Genomic DNA, 23,320 nt, shown 5'->3' with positions numbered 1-23,320 from the left:
CAGCTGTCAGGCAAAACGAGCCCGTGCTCTAGCCTGGGTTTGCTGACGTCATCAACAACAACACAAATTTTAATCGAAAAAAAATCTACAAAAAAATTCAGAATTTTTTTAAAATAAATACTTAGTCATATTCTTCATTTCCCACACCAAAACTCTATACAAATTCCTCTCCTCATATCTCATGTGAATAGTTGTTGTCATGGCAATGGATGGAAACACCACAACCTTTTGCAAGGGTTGCCACTATTCACGTGAATAGTAATAGCTCTTTCCTTGCCCTTGCCGCTTGCCATGGCAAATGGGTGGAAGTGCCCTAAAGAGGGTAGCATTTTGGGATGGTGGATGTTGTGGTATTTTTTTTCTTGACCGGAGATTTTCTCCCACTAGGGTTTTTAAGATAAGGTTTTAATGAGGTGACTTAGTTTGCATCCAAGATTACTGCTAATTGTAATATGTTTTTACATGAATGAAGTTCGTTTCTTTGATAAAATAAAAAATACTTTACATATTTAATAAAAAAGAAAATTAGCGGGTGCTCTTGCCAAGTGTCATTGAAAGAGAGAGGGAGGGAGGGAGAGAGAGAGGGTTCATACGGATTTTTTGTGATTTTCAGGGTTTTAAGTAAAAATAGTGAAATTAAACTAAACGTGCGTTTAAACGTAAAGACAAGAATTAAAGTATGATAAAATAAATCAAAGCGATAAATAAAGCAAGAACGAAATAAAAGCGATAAGAACAATAAGAACGATAAACTAAATTAAACTTAATTAAAATGCGATAACAATGAAAAGTAAAGCAATTGAAATAAACTTGAATTAAAATGACAAGAAAATATAAATTGAACAAGAATTTAAACTTACACTAGGAAAATAAAGAACTCGCTACACTAGGTGCTTGAAAAGTAAAATCTTAAGTCTAGGAAAAGAAAAGTGCAAGATGAAAAAATAGGTTTGTTTGTCTGATGGTGTGTGTCTTCTGCCTTCGTTGAGCAAGGTTTATATAAGACGTCCGTAAGCCCATGGGCTAGCCATTGAATGGCCAAAGATCAATTCCCTTAAAATTCTTTCCTTTTGAAGCCCCTAAATCTGTGGATCACGTCGGCAGAGATATTATGGTTGCTTAATTTTCTCTCGTTTTGGAAAATTCTGAATCGTCATCAACCTCCTTGATTTCTTTCCTTGTGAGGCCTCCGTCACATGCACACTGACCTCCAAAAATCTTGGGCACGAATCCGTGACTTGGGCTTGGACCTCCGAGATTTCATCTTGACATCTGGTGAAACCTCATGCCCTTTTAGTTTTTAGAATTCTAGAGTTGGCTGACCATTCGCCAAGGTGGGTAGTATGGAAGCTCCAAATATTTGGATGTTGGGCTTGGCCCTACGTTGAACTATCTTTGAGTTCTCAAAATATTCGAATATTGGGAACTCGGCTGACATACCTCCAGCCGAACTTCAACTCCCTCGGCTGCATTTTTGAGAAGGCACCATCGCCTTTGAAGAAAACGCATCGGCCACCTTTTTTAGAAAGCACCTCGGCCGCTAGGAATTCTCAGCAGCTAGGAATTCCGCTGCTAGGAATTCTCGGCCACTAGGAATTGCGCCACTAGGAATTCCTCCTTGGCGGATTGGATGAATTTTGACCACCCCCAAACAGATCCTAACCATACTCAATGGAGAGAGAGAGAGAGAGAGAGAGAGAGAGAGGGGCAATTAAAGGGATCAAAATTGAAAGGGGCAATTAAAGGGATTGAAATTCAAGGAAATTCAGGTTCTATTCCAAAATAAATTAGCAGAATAGCCTTACTTCTTATGAGCTTAATGGTGTTAGATGGATCTCGAGCCTCTGCATATAAGCACTATACATTTATCCGTATTTCAGTAAATATAAGTCATTCAAACAATCTAATTACTTAACATACTGTTTGCCAAACTTGGTTTGCCATATGGTGTTAACAATAATAATAAAGTGTGCTCGCGAGAGAGGAAAAAAGCACGTGTGGTGAAGGATCTTGAAGTTCTCCGAGAATTACTCCCTTAACCCGGAAATTCAAGCGAAAGAGAGAAAAGGATTGTAAATCCTTGAGCACAAAGGTGTAGTGTGTGCCAAAGAGCCTCTAATGCTTAGGTTATTTCTCAAATAAAAAATTAAGGTTATTCTGATTATGGAGAATGATCAAAAAGTCCCTGTGCATAGATATCAATGTCCATGCAATCCTCCATGTTTTAAATTGGTTTTTCCAATCATGTGTGATAGATTATTGTGATAGGCCGGTCCACATTTTAATGCTCTTCTTATTCTTTTAAATATTCTATTCCAATTTTATCTTTAATAGCTTAAAAGCTTATTTACTGTAATGCCTTTGAAATTATGATCAAGTCTCATTTAACCTCATGCAAGTTAAAGTGAGTCATTTTACCACTTTGACCAAAGTTTGATGTCCCATATTGCCCCTCACTCCACTCAAAAGTCTGTTAATTTGATGACATGAAAGGGGTCGTTTTGCAGAGATAGAGACAGTGTGAAGGACCTGTTAGTTAGTTAGTTATATGCATGAGGGGATGAAATGATATTTAATTTATATTTAATTTATTATTTTTATGCAAATTGTTGTTTTGAATTTGCTCTCTTTCATTTGGATTGTAATTGAAGATTTTATTATGTATTTGTTTTGTTGTTAGGTTGCAACTTAAAAATTAGAGGATTAAATGTTAGACAGTTATTGTTCAACAATAAGTAAAAAAATGGAAAAAGAGATTTTTTTTTTTTAAAAAAAAAAAAAATATATATATATATATATATATATATATATATATATAAAGGAAAAAAGAAGGGAAAAACAAAGTAGGCTGCCCGGTGGGAAATTTCAAACCCAGCTATGATGTGGGCCTCGGTTTCCCAATCTGTTATTTTCTCTCTCCTAATTAAAGCCCGGCCTGATCCAGCTCAAGCCCATAAAATTTGGGACCTCTATATGATGACATTCACCAAAAGCTAAAAGAACGACATGATTTGAATCTGATGCCTAAAGATTCTTGCAATATATAATATGACCCTAAAGCTATCATCAGTACATCAATAATACACGAAACATGAACACGGCACCCCTAAATAAAAAAATCTCTAGCCAAAAATAATAAAAAGGAAAATTTCAGAAAGCTAGCTTATTATAAGTAGGGAGGCCAACAAAACCCCATTTCAAGTTCACAACCCACTTTCTATCAAAAAGCACACAATCAAACATGCCGAAGAAGCCTGATTCACAGCCTGCTGCTTTTGTTGGCTACCTACAGTTGATTCCTTTGAGCAAGGGATCATCTTCTTCACAGCTCTATGAGTCTCAACAAGTTCAAATCAAAGATCGATATTCATACAAACATGCTTATGGTGGAGGATCAAGCAGCTTTACTGGGAGCTGCAAGGCTGGAAAGTTTGTGGACAAGAGCACTGGTGGCTTGGGTTACAAACAAGAGGCAAGGTACACCTCCACTGCCAAACATGTGAACAAGGAGCTAGGGTTTACCACTGAGTGCCAGACCCAGGTGAAGGTCAAGAAATCCGTTTACCCTAACAAGCCCCAAGTGAAAAAGTCTGCTTCTCCTACTCCTACAAAGACCCAAGTGAAGTGCAATAAGTGTGCTTGTCCTAACAAGACTCAAGTGAAGGTCCAGAAGTCTGCTTCTCCTTACAAGAGTGTAACCAAGTCCTACAGCAAACGTATTGACTATTATTAGATTTTCATGCTCACTGGGGGAATTCTTGGTATCAGTTCTTTTGATAAGTGTCTTGAAAGTTTATGTGTCTAAGCTTGTTTATATTTACTTGGAGTAATCTCCTGCTATATCTGTCAGCGTGAAGTATTTCTCTCTCTTTCTTATGTGATGAACTTATAAGTGGTTATTATGTCTACCTTTTAAAGTATATATTGATGTGTGTTTTTTTCATGATCAATCACTCCCTCTGTAGGATATCTGTCATTTTTCAGCAGACAAACCATTCTTTTGTTCAATTTTCTTTTGAAAGTATGTTGGTTAGTTGGTTCTTGAGTTTCAAACATTTTGCAATTTTAGCAATTTCATTCTACATTGACCCAAGTTTCTAAAGTACGGCTACCTCGGGAATTTCGATTCCAATGAGCTACTTAGCCTTGAAGATCAGGCCAAAAGGTCAGAAATCCCTGGTGAAAACTTCTACCAAGTATGAAGTAACAAAAGATTAATATTGGTACCAAAATCATGTCGAGAATGAGATTTAATTTGTTTCAGCAATTCTCCAGGTTTATTAAGAGTTCTTGTAACCAATATGATGTTGGAACATTGGCCCAAATTATTTTTTCTACTTTTCCCTTTAGGCGACCACTTTGGAGAAAGGAAAAGGCAAGGGCAAGTGGGGAAATGCAACAAATCATGGTGCCTAACGTATGGTTTCGGGCATTCTTTTCATTGAGCACTTCAATAATGTGTGGGACTTTTGCTTTTCTGATGTATAAGTTGCCGTGAGTGAGACAAGGGAGAGTGGGATTTTTTTGTCGTCTTCACTTTCGCACATGGGAGGGAGCTGGAGCCCTTCACATGCTCCACTGCTGCACTTGTCTATATAAGGGAGAGAGCATCAGTCAGTATTGTGCAAGCCGTGCACCATTTGGTGAGAGATTGAGGAGCTGATGCTCAGTTTGTTGTGGCACTTCTTGAGAGAAGAGATGGAGAACTCGGCAGGCATGGACTTATGAAACATAAATGACTAGGCCTAATTTTTAGGCCAATTTTTTTAATTAAAAATTCGACAAAATCTACTCTCTTTTTTTCATGGCATTTCGACTACCAGGGCTTGCTATGAGACTGCTTGCAAGTTACAACATTTTGATAGTATGGAACCCTACTGAGATCATGCGAGTATAGTTGTTATACCACCAATTCTTGTACCTTTTTGCATTCAACTTAATGTTTTATATGTCACATGTGTTTGTAATTTTGTAGGTATGGTAAACATCAAGCCAAACTGTCTTATGTCTCTATATCGTTAAGCAGGGCAATGTGTGAAACACAATTATTTCTGATTTTTTAAGGGAAACTGCTACTTAGGATTCTGGTTTTTTGTTTCCCCTTTTCTAAAGAATCTTTCAATTTGAGTTGTTACATCAAGTAAATTGCCCAAAAATTCTACACTTACTTTCAACTTTTACTTTATAGCTAAAGTAATATCATATTATTGATAAAATCTCTTTAGATGTGAGATTCACAGATGACCTCTTATATTATACAAATGGATTCTCTGTAAAAATAAGTATGATCAATAAATGTGATACATGCAATATAATTAGGTCACTGTTCCGTTTTTGAAAGCATCTTCCCATCTATGAGTTTTAATTACCTACTATGATCTGTAATTGTGAGTTGAAAGACTTTGAGTACAATATTAAGAAGCTTTCCCTTTTTATTTTGGGGGAAAAAACGATTATTGACTTTGCCAACAACAACAACAACAAAAAGCAAAAGGATGCATGCTTCGAGGGGAAGAAAAACAAAACCAAGGCTACTAAGCCATTGCATGATTCGGTCAATTTGATTGGAGGATTGGATCAAAATAAAAGGCAGCAAACTTGGTGAGCCATATAGATATAGGTAATATTTTTTTCTTCAAAGCTTTCCTAGGCTACATGACAGGACCTGACCCAAATTCTGCTTTGGAACCTGAGCCGAACCCTGTGCGTGTCCGACACCTAGAAGGTGCCAGGCACACTTGACCAAATTGCCCTTCTAACTAAGCCTCAAAATTCTTTTTCAAGTTAGACTTCTGCAGGAATTTCGACAGAGTCTCCCCTATAAAATGCTCGTTTCCCAATCACTTTCCACCTATAAGTATACAATTAACATTGAAAAACAAATCCCAAACGTTCAGCATGCATAAGACAAAAAAAAAAGGGAATGGCCTTAGGCCTCCATAGATCAAATAAAACATTCCACCCTTTCAATAAGAACTCAACTCTTAGAATAATATGAATCCTTTATCAACTTCCATTAAAATCCAACTAAACAAACTTTCAGCACTTAATCTTGTGGTTACACCGAGTAACTCTAGGTTGCTTACGTACCCTTTCAAAGGGATCAAGCCATACGTAGTTCTTTCTCTTTGTTTTTATGACAAGTTACATATTCAACTTTTATGTTTACCTTCCGTTATGCAAAATCAAATGTGAAAAGAAATTGAAAAGGAAAAGAAAATAATAAAAGGAGAATAACCTTTTAATTGGAAAAAAGCACATAAAGGAAAAGAACGAGTATATAAAGTTAAGTAACAACATGATAAAATACAACTTCACTTAAGAAAATAATCGTGTATTATACACAATCCTTAAAGCTTAGAAAACTCTTAATCCCTGTCTCTTAAGCAGGAAATCATATACTAAAAACCTTCGCCCACAAATACCCAGATAAAATTCTCAATTTTAGTTTAAAACATCTCAAAACTTAATTACTCTCCACCTAGGCGTACACCAATTCATGATCCGTCAATTCCCCAAATTTTATGTCAATTCCAATAATGTACCGTCAATTCCTTGTGTCACATAATGTGACACATCCTCGCTGGCCTCGGAAACACAAAGTTAACTCGAGCTGCATTCCTCGCAGGCCTCGGAGACACAAAGTCAACCCGAGTCGCAATCCTCGCAGGCCTCGGAGACACAAAGTCAACTTGAGCCACAATCCTCACAGAACTAGGGGGACATGTAGTCAGCCCAAGAACACACATCCTCGTACCACACGGTTCAGGCGTCTTCGAAACTCGTGGGGCATTATTGTAAATGATAAAACTGTTTCAAAGGCAACTGGGGGGAGTACTCTAATGGTGGCTTCGAAAACTATATTCTGAAACTTATCGTAAATTTTCCCTTATTCCACAAATCCATTTTTCGACTCTTATATCAACTTTCCAAAAAAATCAGTTTTCAACTACACTTAAAATATCGATGCACTCTACGCAACTGTGCCACCCAAAACCCCAAGTACTTTTTCGAATAGAAAGCCAACTTTAAACCCATTAAAATATTCCCGAGGTAAAATTGTTTTTTACTTGAATAGATTAATAATTAAATATTAATTTAGGATCAGGTTATTACACTACAGCCTACCACAGCCGTGATTGTAGTTTCGCCCTTGCCTATGATAATATAATGAACCCTTAAGATGTGATTAGAAGTCTATAATTAGCAAATATTTTATTGAACATTGTTGATGTGGACCTTAACAAAAAACAAATGAAGCTATTAAAACGAAGGTCTAAAATATTGGGGGTTTTGGAAATATCGGTAGTTCAAAAATGCGGAAATATCGATGGTAATATCAGGAAAATGTCAACATTGTTAAAAATTGAATAAAAACCACATAAATTGTAAGAAAAACTTGGAAATTTTGATTCAAACCTTAGAAGATGTGTATTTAGTCAATTATCTATTATTTTATCACCCAAAAAAAGAGGGAAGGAATTGCATTGCATGGTCAATTTAACTGATTTAAGTTGATTATATAGTAAGCTGACAAACACTGTGAATGTAGAAAATATGTAGTAATTAATGAAAAAATATTAAACACATCATGATCAATTATTTATAATGATTTACTGCAATATTTAACACTTTATATATTGCATGGTGTTCAGGCCCAAAAGATCCAAGGCTGGGTCCAAATATATTTCTAGTCAAATACAACACTTAACCAGGAAAGAAGCCTGACTTGGGTATGCAAGAATTTGTCGTATGCGCTTGCGCAAGTTATGGTCCACATGCCACGCCAAGCAAACACCCAACAAGCTTTGCAAAGAGGTCTTAACAAGGTTGTAAAATGTATTGGTTCTATGAACCCGCGCTTACTGTCCCGTCAAGCACTGTTTAGCCCGGTTATAACCCACTACAATACGGGAAAGCTCAAGCACAAACACGCCAAGCAACGTGCAACGCCAAGCGAAAAAAGCTTTATTTTGGCACCAAGCCACGCTATAAGCTTAAGTGGGCCCAAGTCATGCAAATGCTTGGGGCTTGCTGAGCGGGTTGCGGTATGGATGGTCACAAGTGTTCATGAGGCTCATTGATAGACTAATGAGTAGAAGTTTTGGGCTGCTTGGGAGCACCAAACTCATGCCCATTTCTTGAGCCCAAACATATGGGTAAGCATAAGAGAGAAAAATGAACTAACACCTTAGAAAATATCCAATAACCCATCTGAAATTACCTGAAGGATAATTAAAAATGCCTAGAGGAGGGTGAATAGGCCAATTTAAGATTATAATCAATAAAACAAAAAATAAACTTCGGTAGCATGATTGATATGGCTTATCAATCCTGAAACGTGCTAGGCATAAAACAAAAGAACACGTAGAGAATTATTTTACGTGGTAAAACCCCACCTCTGGGGAAAATCCACGGGACTCCTCAATCCAAAACAAATCCACTATAGAACGATGATTATAAGAAGTACTCACACACTTATCCTAGACACATTCTAGATAATGTTTACCGACTTCTTCGTAACTCAACTTCTGTCACAGGATGATCTTTCGACACTCCTTATGTTGAACGCATTACTGGTCACAATTGCTTCAAGCTCGCCGGATTTCTTCCAACTCTCCTTAAGTTGAATCCGATACTGGTCACGATCAATTCAAGCTCACCGGAGAAAAACCGCCACCACGATCTTGGTGCCCTCAACCGTATGAGTCACCGACATGCATATGAATGCAATATGAATGATGAAAGGATTTGATAACTCACCAAGTAACAAATGAGCACTTGACGAATTACCAAAGAAAATAAGCACGACAGCTTTTTCTAAAGGATTCAATATGTTCAAAAATATAATTGCATTGAAAAAGCTACTCAATGAAAAGAACCAACCGTCCTTTTATTCAAAGCAGGTTTCTCTCCTTGGAGAGAAACCCATGTTGCCACACTTGCTATGCAACTATAACTCTAAAACCTATTCAAACTAAAACTCCTAAACTTGATGCAAAAAGGTCTCTTCATGAGACGCCCAACAGATGATAAAACAATTATCCAATTATGGATATAAAATCTGATTCAATAAGGACTCATAGTGACGACACCAAACAACCACTATTGTTGAGAAATAATTTTCTCCTGAAACAAGTTGACTAGGTGATAAGCATGGTGCAGTCACGATAGTAAACGCTAATATTTCAACTTAAATCACAAATAGCTTTAATTATAAATCCTATTTTGAATGCATGATTATGTCATGATTTACCTGTTGTCAAGTTTCTCATATGGTCAAATCATGCCTCGGAAGTATGGGGTTGAATGAGTTGTGCCAGAACGTCTAGTAACAATTCCTCACAACCTAATTTGCAACCTATGCTAGAGTCTAAGAAATGCTAATACAATTTTCATGCTAACACCATCACCTTAAGAAAAGACCCAAACACTTTAGAAAATATCCAATAGCCATAGCCCACAACACTTGGAAATATCCCACATCAGTCAAAATATCCAGCACCTTGTCAAAACCAAGGCAAACCCATGTGCACAAAGGCTGCTCCCATCAACTTGTCAAAACGAAGGCAAACCCATATGCACAGGTTGCCAGAAACCCTATTCCAGATCTAAAACACTTATCTTCTGAAGCCAACTTGAAATCAGGGGCATCACCTTTTTGGTGAGAAATCCAAATGTGCGACCAAGCATTCGTCAAGCTGTCGGAGGCCTAATCAAACAAGTAGCAGCTGCTGGAACACCTGTTCCATTATGCTTCAAGCAAACCCTTCCAGCGTCTGCTCCACCTACATTATCAAGCAATAGCTTCACAGTAGCTGATGTATCCTTCTCATCAAAACTTTCAATGTACTGAAGAGCCATTGAAGAAGACCAAAGCACTCCCTAAGGTCTCAACTCTTTAGGGGTGTTTTGGGGCCTAGTGCTGCAAACTCAGACAGGGGCGCAAGAGAGCTCGATCTACTTCGCAGTAATCCAACAAGCCCATTGCAGCTCTCAACAAAAAGACCCCAACACATGGTAAGATATATGAGTAACTTAGTAGTACATAGAGTTCCTATAAGGTTCAAATTTTGCACTGTCTTCATCATCTCTATGTGTACTGTGAAGAGTAGTCATCAAATGATAAATCCCCAACATATTTTTGCATGTATTTGTTAACATGCCACCCTTATGGATCTGATATTGGTTTACGTTGCCCATAAGCAAAATCGTTTGAAGATTGGGTCTCGGATTCTTTCCATGAGTCACTCGATTCCATCCCAAAAGGCATGGGAATATGAATGGTGAGGAAATGGTTGGTTTTGTGTATAACCATAACTACTACTTCTCATTCCATCCCAAAAGGTTGTGTGTTTTTTTTTTCTTTTTCCATTCCATGTACATATCTTAATATTATAGATAATATCCCGATATTTTGTCCAAATGCTACTAAAGAAGAGTGAAATTCTCATATCCGAAATTTTCCCCATATTATCGATACTTATATGATAATTATATGGATAGGTTCCAAAAAATCCTCCTCTTTTCACCAAAAAAAATATTCTCTTCCCAAAAAATTGATAATATGTGCTATATTTCATCGATAATATCGATATTTTAGACCTTGATTAAAACTAGATGCCTATGATACACATAAAATTGTAAAATGGACTTTGTTTTGGATAAATGCATATCAAATTAGTGACAATAATTTAATCAGATGCATAACTAAATTGAATGACAATGATAAGGTGACATAACAATTTTTCATAATTAGGCAAGCATGCCAAAGCCAAAGTTATAAAATGGTACTGTATCACCACGTCAATTGGTGATACATCCATTCAAAATATGTCATGTGTTATTTTTTAAAAATAATTAAAGTTTTTTTTATAGCTGACTTTGAATTTATTTTTAACTTTAAAATAGAATTGAGAAAATAGGAAAAAGGAAGAGCCACCGCCCATCCGTTGCCTCCCCTTGCTGTCGCGCCCTCCCTCTCTTTTTCGTCCTCCCTCCATCTCTTTACTCCATAAACAACAACTACTGCCCATTAAGAATCCAATGTATTTCCATACAGAGCATTTTGAACCATTGGATCGGTGGCAAGGAAAGACAGTGCGAGGTAGGGAACTGGGCTGTGGTGTGGTGGGTTATGGCATCTTTAGTTTTTTAAAATTTATTAAAAAGGAAATATTGAATTTTAAATCCAGTTATTAAAAAGTTGATAATTTATTATAATAGATTGACACGTGTTATATTTTAAATGAAAATATCACCAGTTGACGTGGTAATACCGTACTATTTTATATTTGAAGTGGTCTTGACCCTTCCCTCTTTTTACAACCTTTTTAATTCCTGACAAAAATATATGATATGTTGTACAAAATATTTTACGATTAATTAAGATAAGAAAATAATTTACAATTATGATATATTGACCCTTTTAGTGTTGGCCCTCATTTAAGATAATAAAATAATTTACAGTTAAGTTTTAGGAAAAACAATTATGACCACTGACTGACACCAACATATCATATCATCCCCTACTGAGTCCATTATTCAAGCACTGACTCACCTCAGCTTTAGCTCACAACTCAATTCATTTCTCTGACAATTTTCCCATCAACTATTTTCTTTTGTAGAAATAATTTGACCCTGACAATTTTATGTCATTTCAACAGATTCAGTCATTTTCGTTTTTCAGCTTTTCTTATACAAAGATATTGAGATGTGACCCTAAGTGTATTAAATAAAAAAAATATCTAGCCAAAATTAATAGAAAAGAAAAATTCCCATATAGCTTCTTGCAAAAAGGAAGGCCAACAGAACCAATTTCTCACAACCTACTTTCTATGAATACACACAAAATCCAAACAATGTCGAAGAAGCCTGATTCAAAGCCTGTGTATGGTTATTGTGGCTACCTAGAGGTGATGCCCTTGAGCAAGGTATCATCTTCTTCACAGCTCAACGAGTCTGCAGAACTCCAGATGAAAGATCGATATTCGTATAAGGATGCATATGGTGGAGGAGGTTCAAGCAGCTTTACTAGGAGCTACAAGGCTGGGGAGTTTGTGGACAAGAGCACTGGTGGCTTGGGCTACGAGCAAGAGGCAAACTACACCTCCTCTGACAAGTATGTGGACAAGGAGCTAGGGTTTACCACTGAGTACCAGACCCAGGTGAAGTTCAAGAAGTCTGTTTACCCTAACAAGACCCAAGTGAAGTTCAAGAAGTCTGGTTCTCCTTATAAGTGTGGAACCAAGTCCTACAACAATCGCGTTGACTATTATTAATTAGGTTTAGATGTTCACTGGGATTTCTTGGTATTTTGAAATGCGGGCTTGTAATGAACCTAGTTATGTGTCTAAGCTTGTTTATGCTTACTTGGATTAATCTCCTGCTATCCGCTGTCAATGTGAATGAAGTAGTTCTCTCTTTCTTATGTAATGAACTTGTAAGTTGTTATTATGTCTAGCTTGTTTATTTATATATAAATGTGTGTTTCTGTGTAAATGTGTAAATTGTCTAATTATATATAAATGCCATTTTGCTACCTCGACAACATGGCATCAACAAAGGCCCAACGAAGGTGGAACTAGTAAGCGCTCTTGTGCTGAAATGTGCAGAAAGCTGCTAAACTTCGATTGAAATCGGAGAGATCGATACTCCTGCAAGCCGTGGACTTGCGCAGGAGAATGGTCCCTCCCGTCCCGGACAATGCTGTTTGATTACTCCTATGTGCTTCAGTAACCACATTATTTTGTTTGATACAAAATGGGGTGAAGATATTGAAGCTTTGGGGACCTCGGATGCAGAAGAGATGGCTATATTTGAACGTGATAAGAAGCTTCTTGCATTTGCTTCCTTGAACCCAATGAGTCACCCCAGCATTTGATGTGAGAAGCAATCGATATTTGTTGCATATTCTTTGTTTCATTAGAACAAAGATATAAAAAGTGAGAACAAAATTTTAGCAAAAAATATATAAAATGATTTCAAATCATAACAGGTTGACAAACTAGCTAGCTTTTGTTGTATGGTATTTTTCTTCCAGAGATACTAAATTTGAATTGTCCTATCCACTTAATAAAAAAATTTTAAAACAAAATTGTAGTTTTGGGAAATGAATTTGTACTTCTTCTTAAAGACCTTTTGCACCTTGAAACTAAGAAAAGAAGACGATCGTCAGTCTTTGAACACATTGGTGTGGTGTGAGTCAAAGCATCTCTGATATCTATAGTCAATATGATTGTATAAAGAGAAAAGTAGGGTTTCTTAGCTCAAGGAACAGTAACCGTTTTCGAGGTGACTGCAATTATTTATTGGGCCAGCCCTCGTTGTAGGCCCAAAAGTCACATAACGTGGAGTACAAGAAAGCCAAAAACCTAGTACACTTCCATTTTTAAGACAACTCCGAATTGGATTATGGCTCCTTGTAGAACCAGAAAACCCAAGAGACAAAAAACTGGAGAATCATTACACTAACAAATATGAAGTACAAGAAATCAATGGGACTTTAAGCACATCACCATTTGTCTTCAAGCAGCAGGAATCCTCCAAAGTTGTTGAACCGGTACCAAGCTCAAAATCGAAAAAATGCAGTTTACGCGCAAACCGATTGAACTAAATCGTCTTAAATTGATTTATTTTAGTTCAATTTCCTCCGTAATTTTTATCAAAATCGAACCGAACCAAATGATTTGTCCATTTGTTATCTTTCCATGGATTGAGATTGATTTGGAAATGACATAAGAGCCCATGGAACAACTATATGGTTTTACTTTACTTGGATACCGTATCCGTGACCACTGACAACACCCACACCGTTACTTAAATTGTTTGTATAAAATAAATAAGGGATTTTAAAGCCTCTGACACACCTCTGCTGGCTCGATTAAACCTGTCTGTCCCTTCCTCTGACATTTCATATTCCCGCCTTTTTTCCCCCTCCTCCTTTTCTATTCCTGCAATTATTTACTTGTTTATTCATCTTTTCTTCTCCCAGCTTTCCTGATTTCTCAACTTTCTAGGCCAGCACAAGCACGAATTATTATTTCCCAACCCTTAAAAAAACGCACAAATTTAACAAATATAATATTAAATTCCATTTTAAATGTATTATTCCTTGGCTTTGCAACCCAATACATATATGTTTATAAAATAACAAAAAGTGAAAATATTGGTATAAAAATTATTGGCTCATATTTTTAGAATATTCAAAAAAAAAAATACCCAGATCTCACGAGATTTGGAATATAAAAAGAAGAGTAAAAATTCGAAAATAATGGGATTTCCTTACTTTTTTTCTCTATAAATTTTTTTGACTTTACAGTATCCGTTTCAGGTTACATGTACAAGAGTATTGATTACATTTGCTGCCAACTGCCCAAACAGCCACTGAGAACTCGCCATTTCGGAAATGCGGGTCCCACCAAGCACATACCACAAAAAGATCTAGCTGTCGTCAACTATACAATGCAGCAAATGCTATGCGCACCCATTGGCTGGCAAAAACCATTTCTCCTTCCTCCAAATTCCAACTTGTCCACGCGGTCGGCGTCCTATTGGCTCGAAACTCTCGACCTTCTGTACGACCTGGCCCGCTTGTTCGCCAGAGCGGAAAGAACCCGCCACGTGGCGTCGCCTTCGTGGACCCGATCGTTGAACATCAGGGCCCGCGGAACGCGCGGGTCCCACAGGTTCTTTTGAATTGCGCTCAAGTTCGTCGCCGCCACGTGTTCGAGTATCTCTGCCAGCTTACCCACGTCTTCCTCCGCTACGTTTACCGATATCTCCGCCCACGGAACGACGTCGTCGAAGGGCAACCGGATCCCGTCCGCTATGATCACCGGCACGCAGCCCAGGGCGACCGATTCAACCAGTCTAGGGCTCCACGGGGCCCACCCCAAGGGGCAGAGACAAAACACCGACCGCACGATCTCCGACTGGTAACCGGCGAACCGATGCCTCTGCAGGAAGAACCTCCGGTCACCGTTGTACTTCCGCCACAGCATTGTCCTCACCCGCCTTGAAAAAGACGAGGGTAAATCAGTCAATTCACAAAACATAATGATTATGAGTTTGATTAGTTTCATTTACTTGCTTAATTATTAAACAATTATTACTTGCTGTAGAAACGGCCGCTGATGTTTTTTGGGTGGACCTCCATCTTGCCCCGGAAGAAAGCGAAGATGTCTCGCCGGCCGATGACCGGAGATTTCTCCAGCGTCCTGAATACACTTTCCGGCGAAACGTACGGCGGAATGACCACATTCTCAACCTCTTGACATGGGTGTTTCTGTTTCACACCGAACGTCTGTAACACGATGGAGTTCTTTAAGAACCCAGGTATACCATCCGATATCGCCACATCCTCCTGAGAAAACGAAAACCCAGTATACTATTTTAGATATTCAGGAAAACAAAAACAAAAAAGAAACGTTTTTTATTTGTCACCGCCAAATTGAATTACCATGGTGTGGAAGCAAGAACCGAAGTCATGGGAAGCGACGAAGACGTGGTCGGAGCCGTGGGACCGATCCCAAAATGGGTATTGGGTGGATATTAAGTTAATGGCGGAGGCTATGAGAGAACGAGCGTGGCCTATTGCCGGGAAGCCATTGACGGTGCTGAAGTTGCAGGAAACGTAGACAGGGACGAAGAAGAAGTCCGCTTCGTATGGGTCAACGGTCAAATATTCGCTTGTCAAAAGCGCCCTGTGAATGGCGACCTCGGAAGCAAACAAGTGGGTGCTGCATCTCTCGTTTTTTAGCCAATCCGTGTTGTATTTCGCTGGCAAATCGTATACGAAAATCTTCAAGCCGTTGAAGTGCAAGCCTGAAAAACACAGAAAAAAACGTGCTTTAGAATTAATTCATCAAATTTCTCTAAAAAAGATTGACGAAAATGGGTTATTGACCTTGTTTCTGTGTGATGTTATTGGTGGTGGATTCGAAGAGGGCACGAGAGGCTAAGCTTGAGAAATGGGTTTTGGAGAGGGAGGTGGGTTTGTTTTCGTTGTTCTGATTGGGGTGATTGCTGATGAGATAGGAGCTGAAGAAGTACAAGGAGAGGGAGAGCCAGAGAACCCATTTGCAATTTCTATAAAAGAAGCTTTTTTTCTCTAATTGAGGTACTGATGATCTTCCATGTTTGCTGGGCAAGAGCTTCATTCTGACATAGAACCCTCTGTTTTTCGGGGCTCTGAACTTCTGTTCCAACATCTCATTTAAAAACCCAGAAAAGATTCAAGCTTTTGGTGAAATATTCTGAGAAAACGAAAGGGTTTTCAGTGGTTGCGGGAGGGCTTTCGGTTCTTGGTCTGGTGATGAAGTGGAAACGAAGGAACAGTGACGGATGAAATGCGGGTTTGTTGGCGTTTCGTTTTTGGACCAAAAAATAAAATTAAGAAATGGAGAAAAAGTTCAAATCTTTGATGTGGTTGAGCTCTGTTTACATGTGAAAATGGAATAAAAAATTGAAATTAAGAAATAATCAAATATTAAAGAATGAAAATGGTGCGCACAGTTGCAGACAGAGATCAGAGAGGAAGAGCTGGGTTTCAGGGGTGTCACATGGTGGTGAAGGAGAGCAGAAGAAAGAATGGACCTCGGCGATGGTCTCGGGTTGCTGTAATGTAATGCTTCTTTGGGTGGCAGGTCCTTTCAGAATTGGACAGCTCAAATGACGAAATTACCCTCGGTCTTTTTTGTACCTTCAAAATGTTACAGTTTTCACCTGTGCTGGGTGGTTTTTAGGCTTTTTTTATTAAAGCATTATGCTAAAGTGGGTGATTTTATCTTTGGATTATCCGATAAGCCAGTCTTTAAGCATCTGCTTAATCAAATCTAACACCATCAATAACAACTGTCTCTCAGTTCTATTTTGATTAATAATTGACACGTATGGTAATAGAATCGGTCGAGAATTTCATTTCATTTATAAAAAAGAAAGTAATTTAGAAAACGGAGAGAATGTTCGGTATAGGGGCAAATATGGTATAAGACATTAAGGTCCAAAAAAGGGTTCACAGCGTGGCCACATTCAAAAAGGAACATTTTTTGGGCAAAATGGGGCACTTCATAAAGTACCTTTGGAAGCTCATACTGCTGAGGAGGACATGCAATTAAAATGGAGATCAAAGAGCAGGGAAAGCTTTAGTTATGAAACCTAGGATGAGAGAATGCCACGAAATTCCCGTGTAAATTTAAAGTTAGCGGTTTCAACCGTAATTTTAAAACTTTAAATGGGGATTTGATAATAAACAACATGAACCAATTCATGCCAAAGGACATAAATAATTTAATTGATGACTATGTGGATGAACTCCATCCCAAAAATATATCATTGGATGAATTAACGCATGGACATTCCAAAAAAGGTACGAAAAAAAATTCACTTCTTAAAATTGAGGACGAATTCTTAAAAGATTTCAAAGAAAACAAAAACATAGAAAATAAATTGCTCTTCGAAAGTGTTTGAAGCCTTTTTAAGGATGTCAATAACAACTCCGTCATTTGGCAAAAAATAAAATAATAAAAATTGCGCGAGAATGAGCCTTTTTTTTTCTTTTTTTTCTTTTTTGGCTTAGAATTATCTTTGATTTTAGACCATGCATTACCATAATTGACAACTCTAATCTTCTCTTTCAAAGTGAGAATGACCTGGGTATCTATTGCCCTCTTCTTTTCCGGGACCAATCAATTTGGTCACACGTAAGTTGCGACAAAAAGTAAGAGAAACGAAGTCGTTGTTTCAATAAATTTTGGTTGCCTTAAATATTCTGAGACTAAGTCTTTTGGTCCTAAAAACAAGTGAGGCACACATTTATGAAGGGCGATGAAAGTTACCCAAATCAGCTACCATAGTTTTTAGTCGCTTAGGGCCTGTTCGGTAACGTTTTAAGAGGTTGTTTTCAGTTTCAGAGAACAAAAATGAGGCAAAAACACGTTCGGTGGCCTAAAAACAGAAAACACTGAGAATGTTTTCATAAAATGAAAACAAGTTCATGTGTACTTGTAAAAAACAGAAAAAAGTTGTTTTCATTCTCATGGAAAACATTTTCATAAAAATAACTCACATATTATTATTTCAAATTGTACTACCAGACACGTTTTCATTATTTTTGTTTTCTGAAAATATTTTCTAATTAATCTACCAAACGCATTTTCATTTCCTGAAAATGCAAATTCGTTTTCTTGTTTTCATTCTCTGAAAATATTCTCATAAAACATTCTCCGAAAACGTTACCAGACGGGCCCTTATTAATTTTTAGTTTCTTGCCACGTATCTCACATTCCAAAATTCTTTTCACACATTTTTCCCATCTTCATCGCCCAATATTTTCAACAAGTTTATCATATGCAAAAATCCAACTATATTTTTGGTCGTCTTTGCAACACCCGTGACAAAAACTTATAATCTTATTGCAAATGAATTATTATTTTTAGTATAAACCTTAATCACTTGCTTTAGTAAGATCGCACTGTTAACGATTTATTAATTTGATCACAATTAAGGAGTGAAACCGATCCAAATCATACTACACCTCCTTAATTCATAAACCTATCACGCATGTTGGATCATTCATGACTATGTTATGTTTCCTATTTTGATCGGTGCACTAGATACTAAGTTATTTCAGGTTTCGATAAAAGTTTAAATTAAGTTATACCTTGAGGCCCAAAACCTTGTGGAATAAGGAAAGGTTTTGAAGCCTATTAAAGGGTCCTATTTATTTCCTTTTTGGAGTGAACTATTTTGGTGGGCTTTGAATATTAGTCAAGTCGGCCCTCGGTGATAAGTAGAGACGACTTGACCTAGCCCTATATAAGCTTAAGGCTCTGCTCTCATCAGACACGTTCTCTAATCCTAATCTCATCATAAAGAGAGAGCTAAAACAGATTCTTAGAGAGAGCATAAGTCTTGAGCCATTCCTGTTCTTGCTGGGATATTGCTACTGCGGTTGAATGAGTTCAGAGGTTGTATACTCAAGAAAAATAGCACTAGGTATGTCTTTACATATTTCAAATTATGTGAAGAATCTTGAACACGCATATTAAAGAAATCTAACAAAATATTCTTCTTATTCACCCGTACAATATTTCACATGAACCCACCAGCCTTAATAAAATTTCATCACTTGATTGATTCCCTTGTCACAAAACGATGGTGAGACAAATCAGAAAAGCATTCTGTTTTTGTGATCGAATTTAACATCTCGTGCACGGCAAGACGTGGATTGAACTTGGTTACGCCCACCACAAAAAAGAAGGCTAATAATAATGGAACGAAAAAAGACAAAAGTAAATGAAAACGAACTGAAAATGCAACAAATATAATCATAGCCTGCTTAATATTCAATGCTAAGATTATGTCACATTTGAATAGGGAGAGAGAGAGAGAGAGAGGACTTGGTCCAACTCCAACCAAGGGAAAGGAAAAATAATAGAGGATTAGGTGTTATAATTACGGATTAGTACTAATTAATTATTAGATTACTTGTTTGAGTTGCCAAGGCACTTTTCATAAGTTGTTATCATCCAAATGCTAGTGGACATACCACATACTTGTGGATGAAGCATAGGAATATTTGGTAGAATTTATTGACGTACCTACCATAAAAAATAAAATAAATAAATAATTTTGAAAAAATAAAAATAATTCGTGAGCTCTTTTGGCATACTGTCTAGCTGTCTAGCTTAGCTAATTGCGTTGGGTTGAAGAAAGCGAATGCTGTGTTTGGCCTTGTTAACTATGGAAAGGTGTGCTGAAAATGAAGGCAAAATATAAAAGATTATCTCAAATTTTGTGCATAATTTGGCGGAGGCTTTCTAAACATGGTTAAAGATCTCGTGTTAGTGAAAAATTGGTCTAAAAATGCAAGAACCATTCGTGTAATAAATTTAATGAGGGTTCAATGAGCTTTCTAAACATAGTTAAGGATCTTCTGCTTGCTTGTCCCAAAATAAGGGTTCAATGAGCTTTTTTTAAATTTTAAATTTTAAATTATACTAAAAGAAAAAAGGGTAATGAGAAAAACCTCTATAATTTCACTACTAAAAAAAGGGGCCAAGGCCGCGATTTGCTTAGCCGTGATCAATGGCGGAGTCAGAAATTCTATCAAGAAGGGTCAACTTTAAATAGCTTTATAATTACATTAAACTTAGTTTTTATAAGAAAATATATTTAAGAATTCATTATAATGATTAAATTTCAATATCACAAATTTAATATCTTAGTAAGTATAACCCAAATTCTAGCAACCTAAAAATAATGAAAGAGTATCAAAAGTTGATTTTAGATAGAATGAGAAAATTGAATAAAATCCATGGCACACACATATAAATGACATATGAAGACATGAAAACAAATATATATCATATTCATGTTTATTGTAGACAATTTACATTTGAGAGAATGGTCAACAGTAAATATATCTATAAAACAACTTGGATAACATAGATAAATATAAGGTTTTCAAAATGTTGAGAAGGGTCAAGTGACCCTTGTGGGCCTTGATTGGCTCCGCCAATGGCCGTGATGGGATCCACTTTTTATAGGCCGGGATATCATTCACAATGGTAGATAATTAATGGCGACACCAGCAACTACCACAATCACGTGATATGTGTCCAATATGTGGCCAACACCCTTTGGCCACAGATTGTCTGTGGCGAACATGAATATAGGCCACGAGTTGTCTGTAGCTTATAATGAAGTTTTCTAGATAAGGTGGTTGAGAAAATAGGACATGGGTTGAAAATAGTAGCATTATTTTTCTTTTAAGTTCTTAGTTATTATTGCATACTTGACCAATTAGATAGCTGCCAATGTAGTTGGAGAATAAGATTCATATCATCATAATGGGCGAAATGATTAAGCTTTGTTTGGAGTTTAAATATGGTCATTAAAGTGGTGGTAATCTTAGGTCTAATTATGTAGTCATGACCATTTTCAACTTGTGAATAGATAAAAGTGCAAAGTGTTTTTCATCTTCTTTTCTCGTGGCCGGAAAAAAAAAATTTCAAAAGAATTATGGGAGTAATTTAGGATGACAAATTTGTTGGTGTCCGTGAGTTTATACATCTAAATCAAGTTAAGAGAATTATTGATTTTCCTAATCATTCCAGCATGGAATGAAAATAGGAATTCCACAAGGCTAGTGATTTCAACCGTCATTTTTTGAGCCTTTTATACTCATTATGTGAGTACATAAGTATTATAAAATATTCAATTTGGAGTGTAGATAAGTAAAAAATAAGCGCCTAAATCGTTATTTTTCCACAAAGTCATTTGTGGAAACAAACATGTGGATCCATATGAGTCAGTGAAGTCCTCTCGAGTCTCAGCTCAACATTCATGGCACTCATTAAAATACTCTAGCAACACATTCATGACAAACTGCTTGATAAAATGTCTCAAAGATGGGAAATCTAAGAACAAACAAAAAATGGTTTATTTGAAAGGTTCATCTTGCCTCTAGGAAGAAAAATATTAAGACTACCATCAGCACGATGGATTGAACGTACTAACAATAATTGAACTCAAGAGCCAAAAGGAAAAAAAAAATCCCAGATATTCCTTGGTTGTCCCAAGCATCTTAAAAATTGTCACCTTCATTGTCTGCCCTGATATAAACGGCAACAGTCCATTATTGGAGTGAGAGTGCTAATAGTACATTGGTTTTAGGAGAGCTACACCAGAATATGCCATTATATTGTGAATCAAAGTCAGAATAAAGACACAGGGATTGTGGTTTTTATTAGGCTATCCCAATTTGTGTGATGTTAATTGTCTCTCGTGAGTAGTAAATAATACATGCTAAGTAGGTTGTGGTTAGAAAGTCTCTTGGGAACCTTTGAAAACTCGAACATTTCCCCAATCTAGAATTGGCCAACAAAGAAAAAAAGAGAGTATAAATTGTCCCTTTTTTTAGATACATCGAGTACCTAATTTAAGGGGAACGGCGAAAGGCTCACACATACTGGAATTCGAACTAGTGTTATGGGGTTTGCAACCGAAGACTGCAACCATTGAAGTAAACACCCACTGGCAAGTATAAGTTGTCCTTGGTTAATCAATAATTGGAGTGAAATACTTTGATTAGACTCCTTTTCTATCGTAAGAAATTAATTAATGTCACCGTTATATAGGTTAACAGTCCGCTCATACTAGATCCTAAAATATAAACTTGTCTTTGATTTATATGATAATTTGTGATGTTACGGTCGCACTCAAATATCTTATCTTTGGTCTAACATTAGTGAATTGTTCCCGGAAATAAGACCCACAAAGCATGGTGACCCATTCAATTATTTTTCCCTAGAAAAAAAGCATAAGGCTAATTAAGGAACATGGACCACCAAAGGCAAAGCCACATGGTAAGGTACTTATTGCGGCGGCAGGACCTATGTGCCCCATATTACAAAGTGGGAAGGAAGGAGCTCTTATTTTGTGCTTGAATCCAATCATATGTTTTAGGGCCAGTACTTCAATATATAGGTCATATGAGGAACAGCGACAGAGACCATTCATGTATGGTTTAATTGGGGAGCAGGAAAAACAAAGGCCCATTTGCCTTGTTTATATTCCTTTGTCACATGAGTATTTAACAATTAAATCCTAAAAATATAGGTCCCATTTATAAATAGACACTGCTTCATTCCTTCCCAGACGAAGTTATTCGTACTTTCTGCGAATCATAGTTTGAAAAATATGTAAAAATAATTTATCAAGACACAAAAAATATAAATATCTACACATATCAAATAATGATTGACAGGAAAATAGGAGTTGCTCTACTTTCAGAAGGAGGTAAGTATTTTTCTCTATAAATTAGGGTTATGTGGGGCTGAGCCAGACACTGGAAGCCATGCAGAGTAGGGAAATGGAGGGCCCCCAATCAGGACTTTGAATTGGAAGAGCCCTGAAACTGCTTTGGGCTCACTGGCCCTATCACTTTTATAATGTGTGAGCTGTAGAAGCACATGCTTTGCCTCTGTATAAGTTTTGTGGGTTTTGTTCGTGTGCATGAGAGAGAGAGAGAGAGAGAGAGAGAGAGCATGTGCGGAATTATTTATTTAATTTTTGTGTGAGAGAGAGGGAGCAAACTAGTAAAAGTACTGTTATGTCCTTAAAATAGTGGAATTTTGTTAATCACTTTTAAGGTGTAACATGTGCTGATATGGGTGCTAGGGCATGGTGCCTCTCATGGGAAATAGTGTGTAGTGTTCTTGAGTTAGAGAGTGGTGTCCAAGAAGGTGTTTCCATGGTTTAGGGTAGCAATTTGGGAGCTGAGGAGGACCACATGCCTAGAGCATACAAGAGACTC

General features: G+C 37.1%; 3 protein-coding genes across 3 annotated transcripts; 2 read left to right on the top strand and 1 right to left on the bottom strand.

Annotated features, from left to right (window-relative positions):
• Positions 1-3,076: 3,076 nt before the first annotated feature.
• On the top strand, positions 3,077-3,950 carry LOC148294025 (uncharacterized). The gene has a single exon (XM_088255799.1). It carries the CDS (start codon positions 3,242-3,244, stop codon positions 3,731-3,733), a length of 492 nt encoding a protein of 163 aa, XP_088111925.1. The 5' UTR covers positions 3,077-3,241; the 3' UTR covers positions 3,734-3,950.
• Positions 3,951-11,762: 7,812 nt separating this feature from the next.
• LOC110755418 (uncharacterized) lies at positions 11,763-12,456 on the top strand. Its single transcript, XM_021956612.2, has one exon. The coding sequence runs from the start codon at positions 11,838-11,840 to the stop codon at positions 12,279-12,281; it is 444 nt and encodes a 147-aa protein (XP_021812304.2). The 5' UTR covers positions 11,763-11,837; the 3' UTR covers positions 12,282-12,456.
• A 1,806-nt stretch (positions 12,457-14,262) lies between these two features.
• Positions 14,263-16,617, bottom strand: FRA8 (Exostosin family protein). The gene is made up of 4 exons (XM_021956611.2): positions 15,908-16,617; positions 15,461-15,825; positions 15,114-15,364; positions 14,263-15,015 (listed from the first exon to the last, which is right to left on the bottom strand). The coding sequence occupies exons 1-4, from the start codon at positions 16,209-16,211 to the stop codon at positions 14,550-14,552; spliced, it is 1,386 nt and encodes a 461-aa protein (XP_021812303.2). The 5' UTR covers positions 16,212-16,617; the 3' UTR covers positions 14,263-14,549.
• Between the last annotated feature and the right edge of the window lie 6,703 nt (positions 16,618-23,320).

This window comes from Prunus avium, chromosome 6, assembly GCF_965620075.1.
Source record: "Prunus avium chromosome 6, drPruAviu1.hap1.1, whole genome shotgun sequence".
NCBI lineage: Eukaryota > Viridiplantae > Streptophyta > Magnoliopsida > Rosales > Rosaceae > Prunus > Prunus avium.
The sequence above is the reverse complement of the archived record's forward strand: the minus strand, read 5'-3'. Positions and strand labels throughout refer to the sequence as shown.

What these genes read in the sequence shown, in the direction of transcription:
- FRA8 (XM_021956611.2), bottom strand. Translation starts at nt 16,211, where the DNA reads ATGTTGGAACAGAAGTTCAGAGCCCCGAAAAACAGAGGGTTCTATGTC. An exon ending in TAACATCACACAGAAACAAG is followed by an intron (nt 15,826 to 15,907) that starts GTCAATAACCCA and finishes TGTGTTTTTCAG; the next exon opens with GCTTGCACTTCAACGGCTTG. An exon ending in GTTCTTGCTTCCACACCATG is followed by an intron (nt 15,365 to 15,460) that starts GTAATTCAATTT and finishes TCGTTTTCTCAG; the next exon opens with GAGGATGTGGCGATATCGGA.
- LOC110755418 (XM_021956612.2), top strand. Translation starts at nt 11,838, where the DNA reads ATGAATACACACAAAATCCAAACAATGTCGAAGAAGCCTGATTCAAAG.
- LOC148294025 (XM_088255799.1), top strand. Translation starts at nt 3,242, where the DNA reads ATGCCGAAGAAGCCTGATTCACAGCCTGCTGCTTTTGTTGGCTACCTA.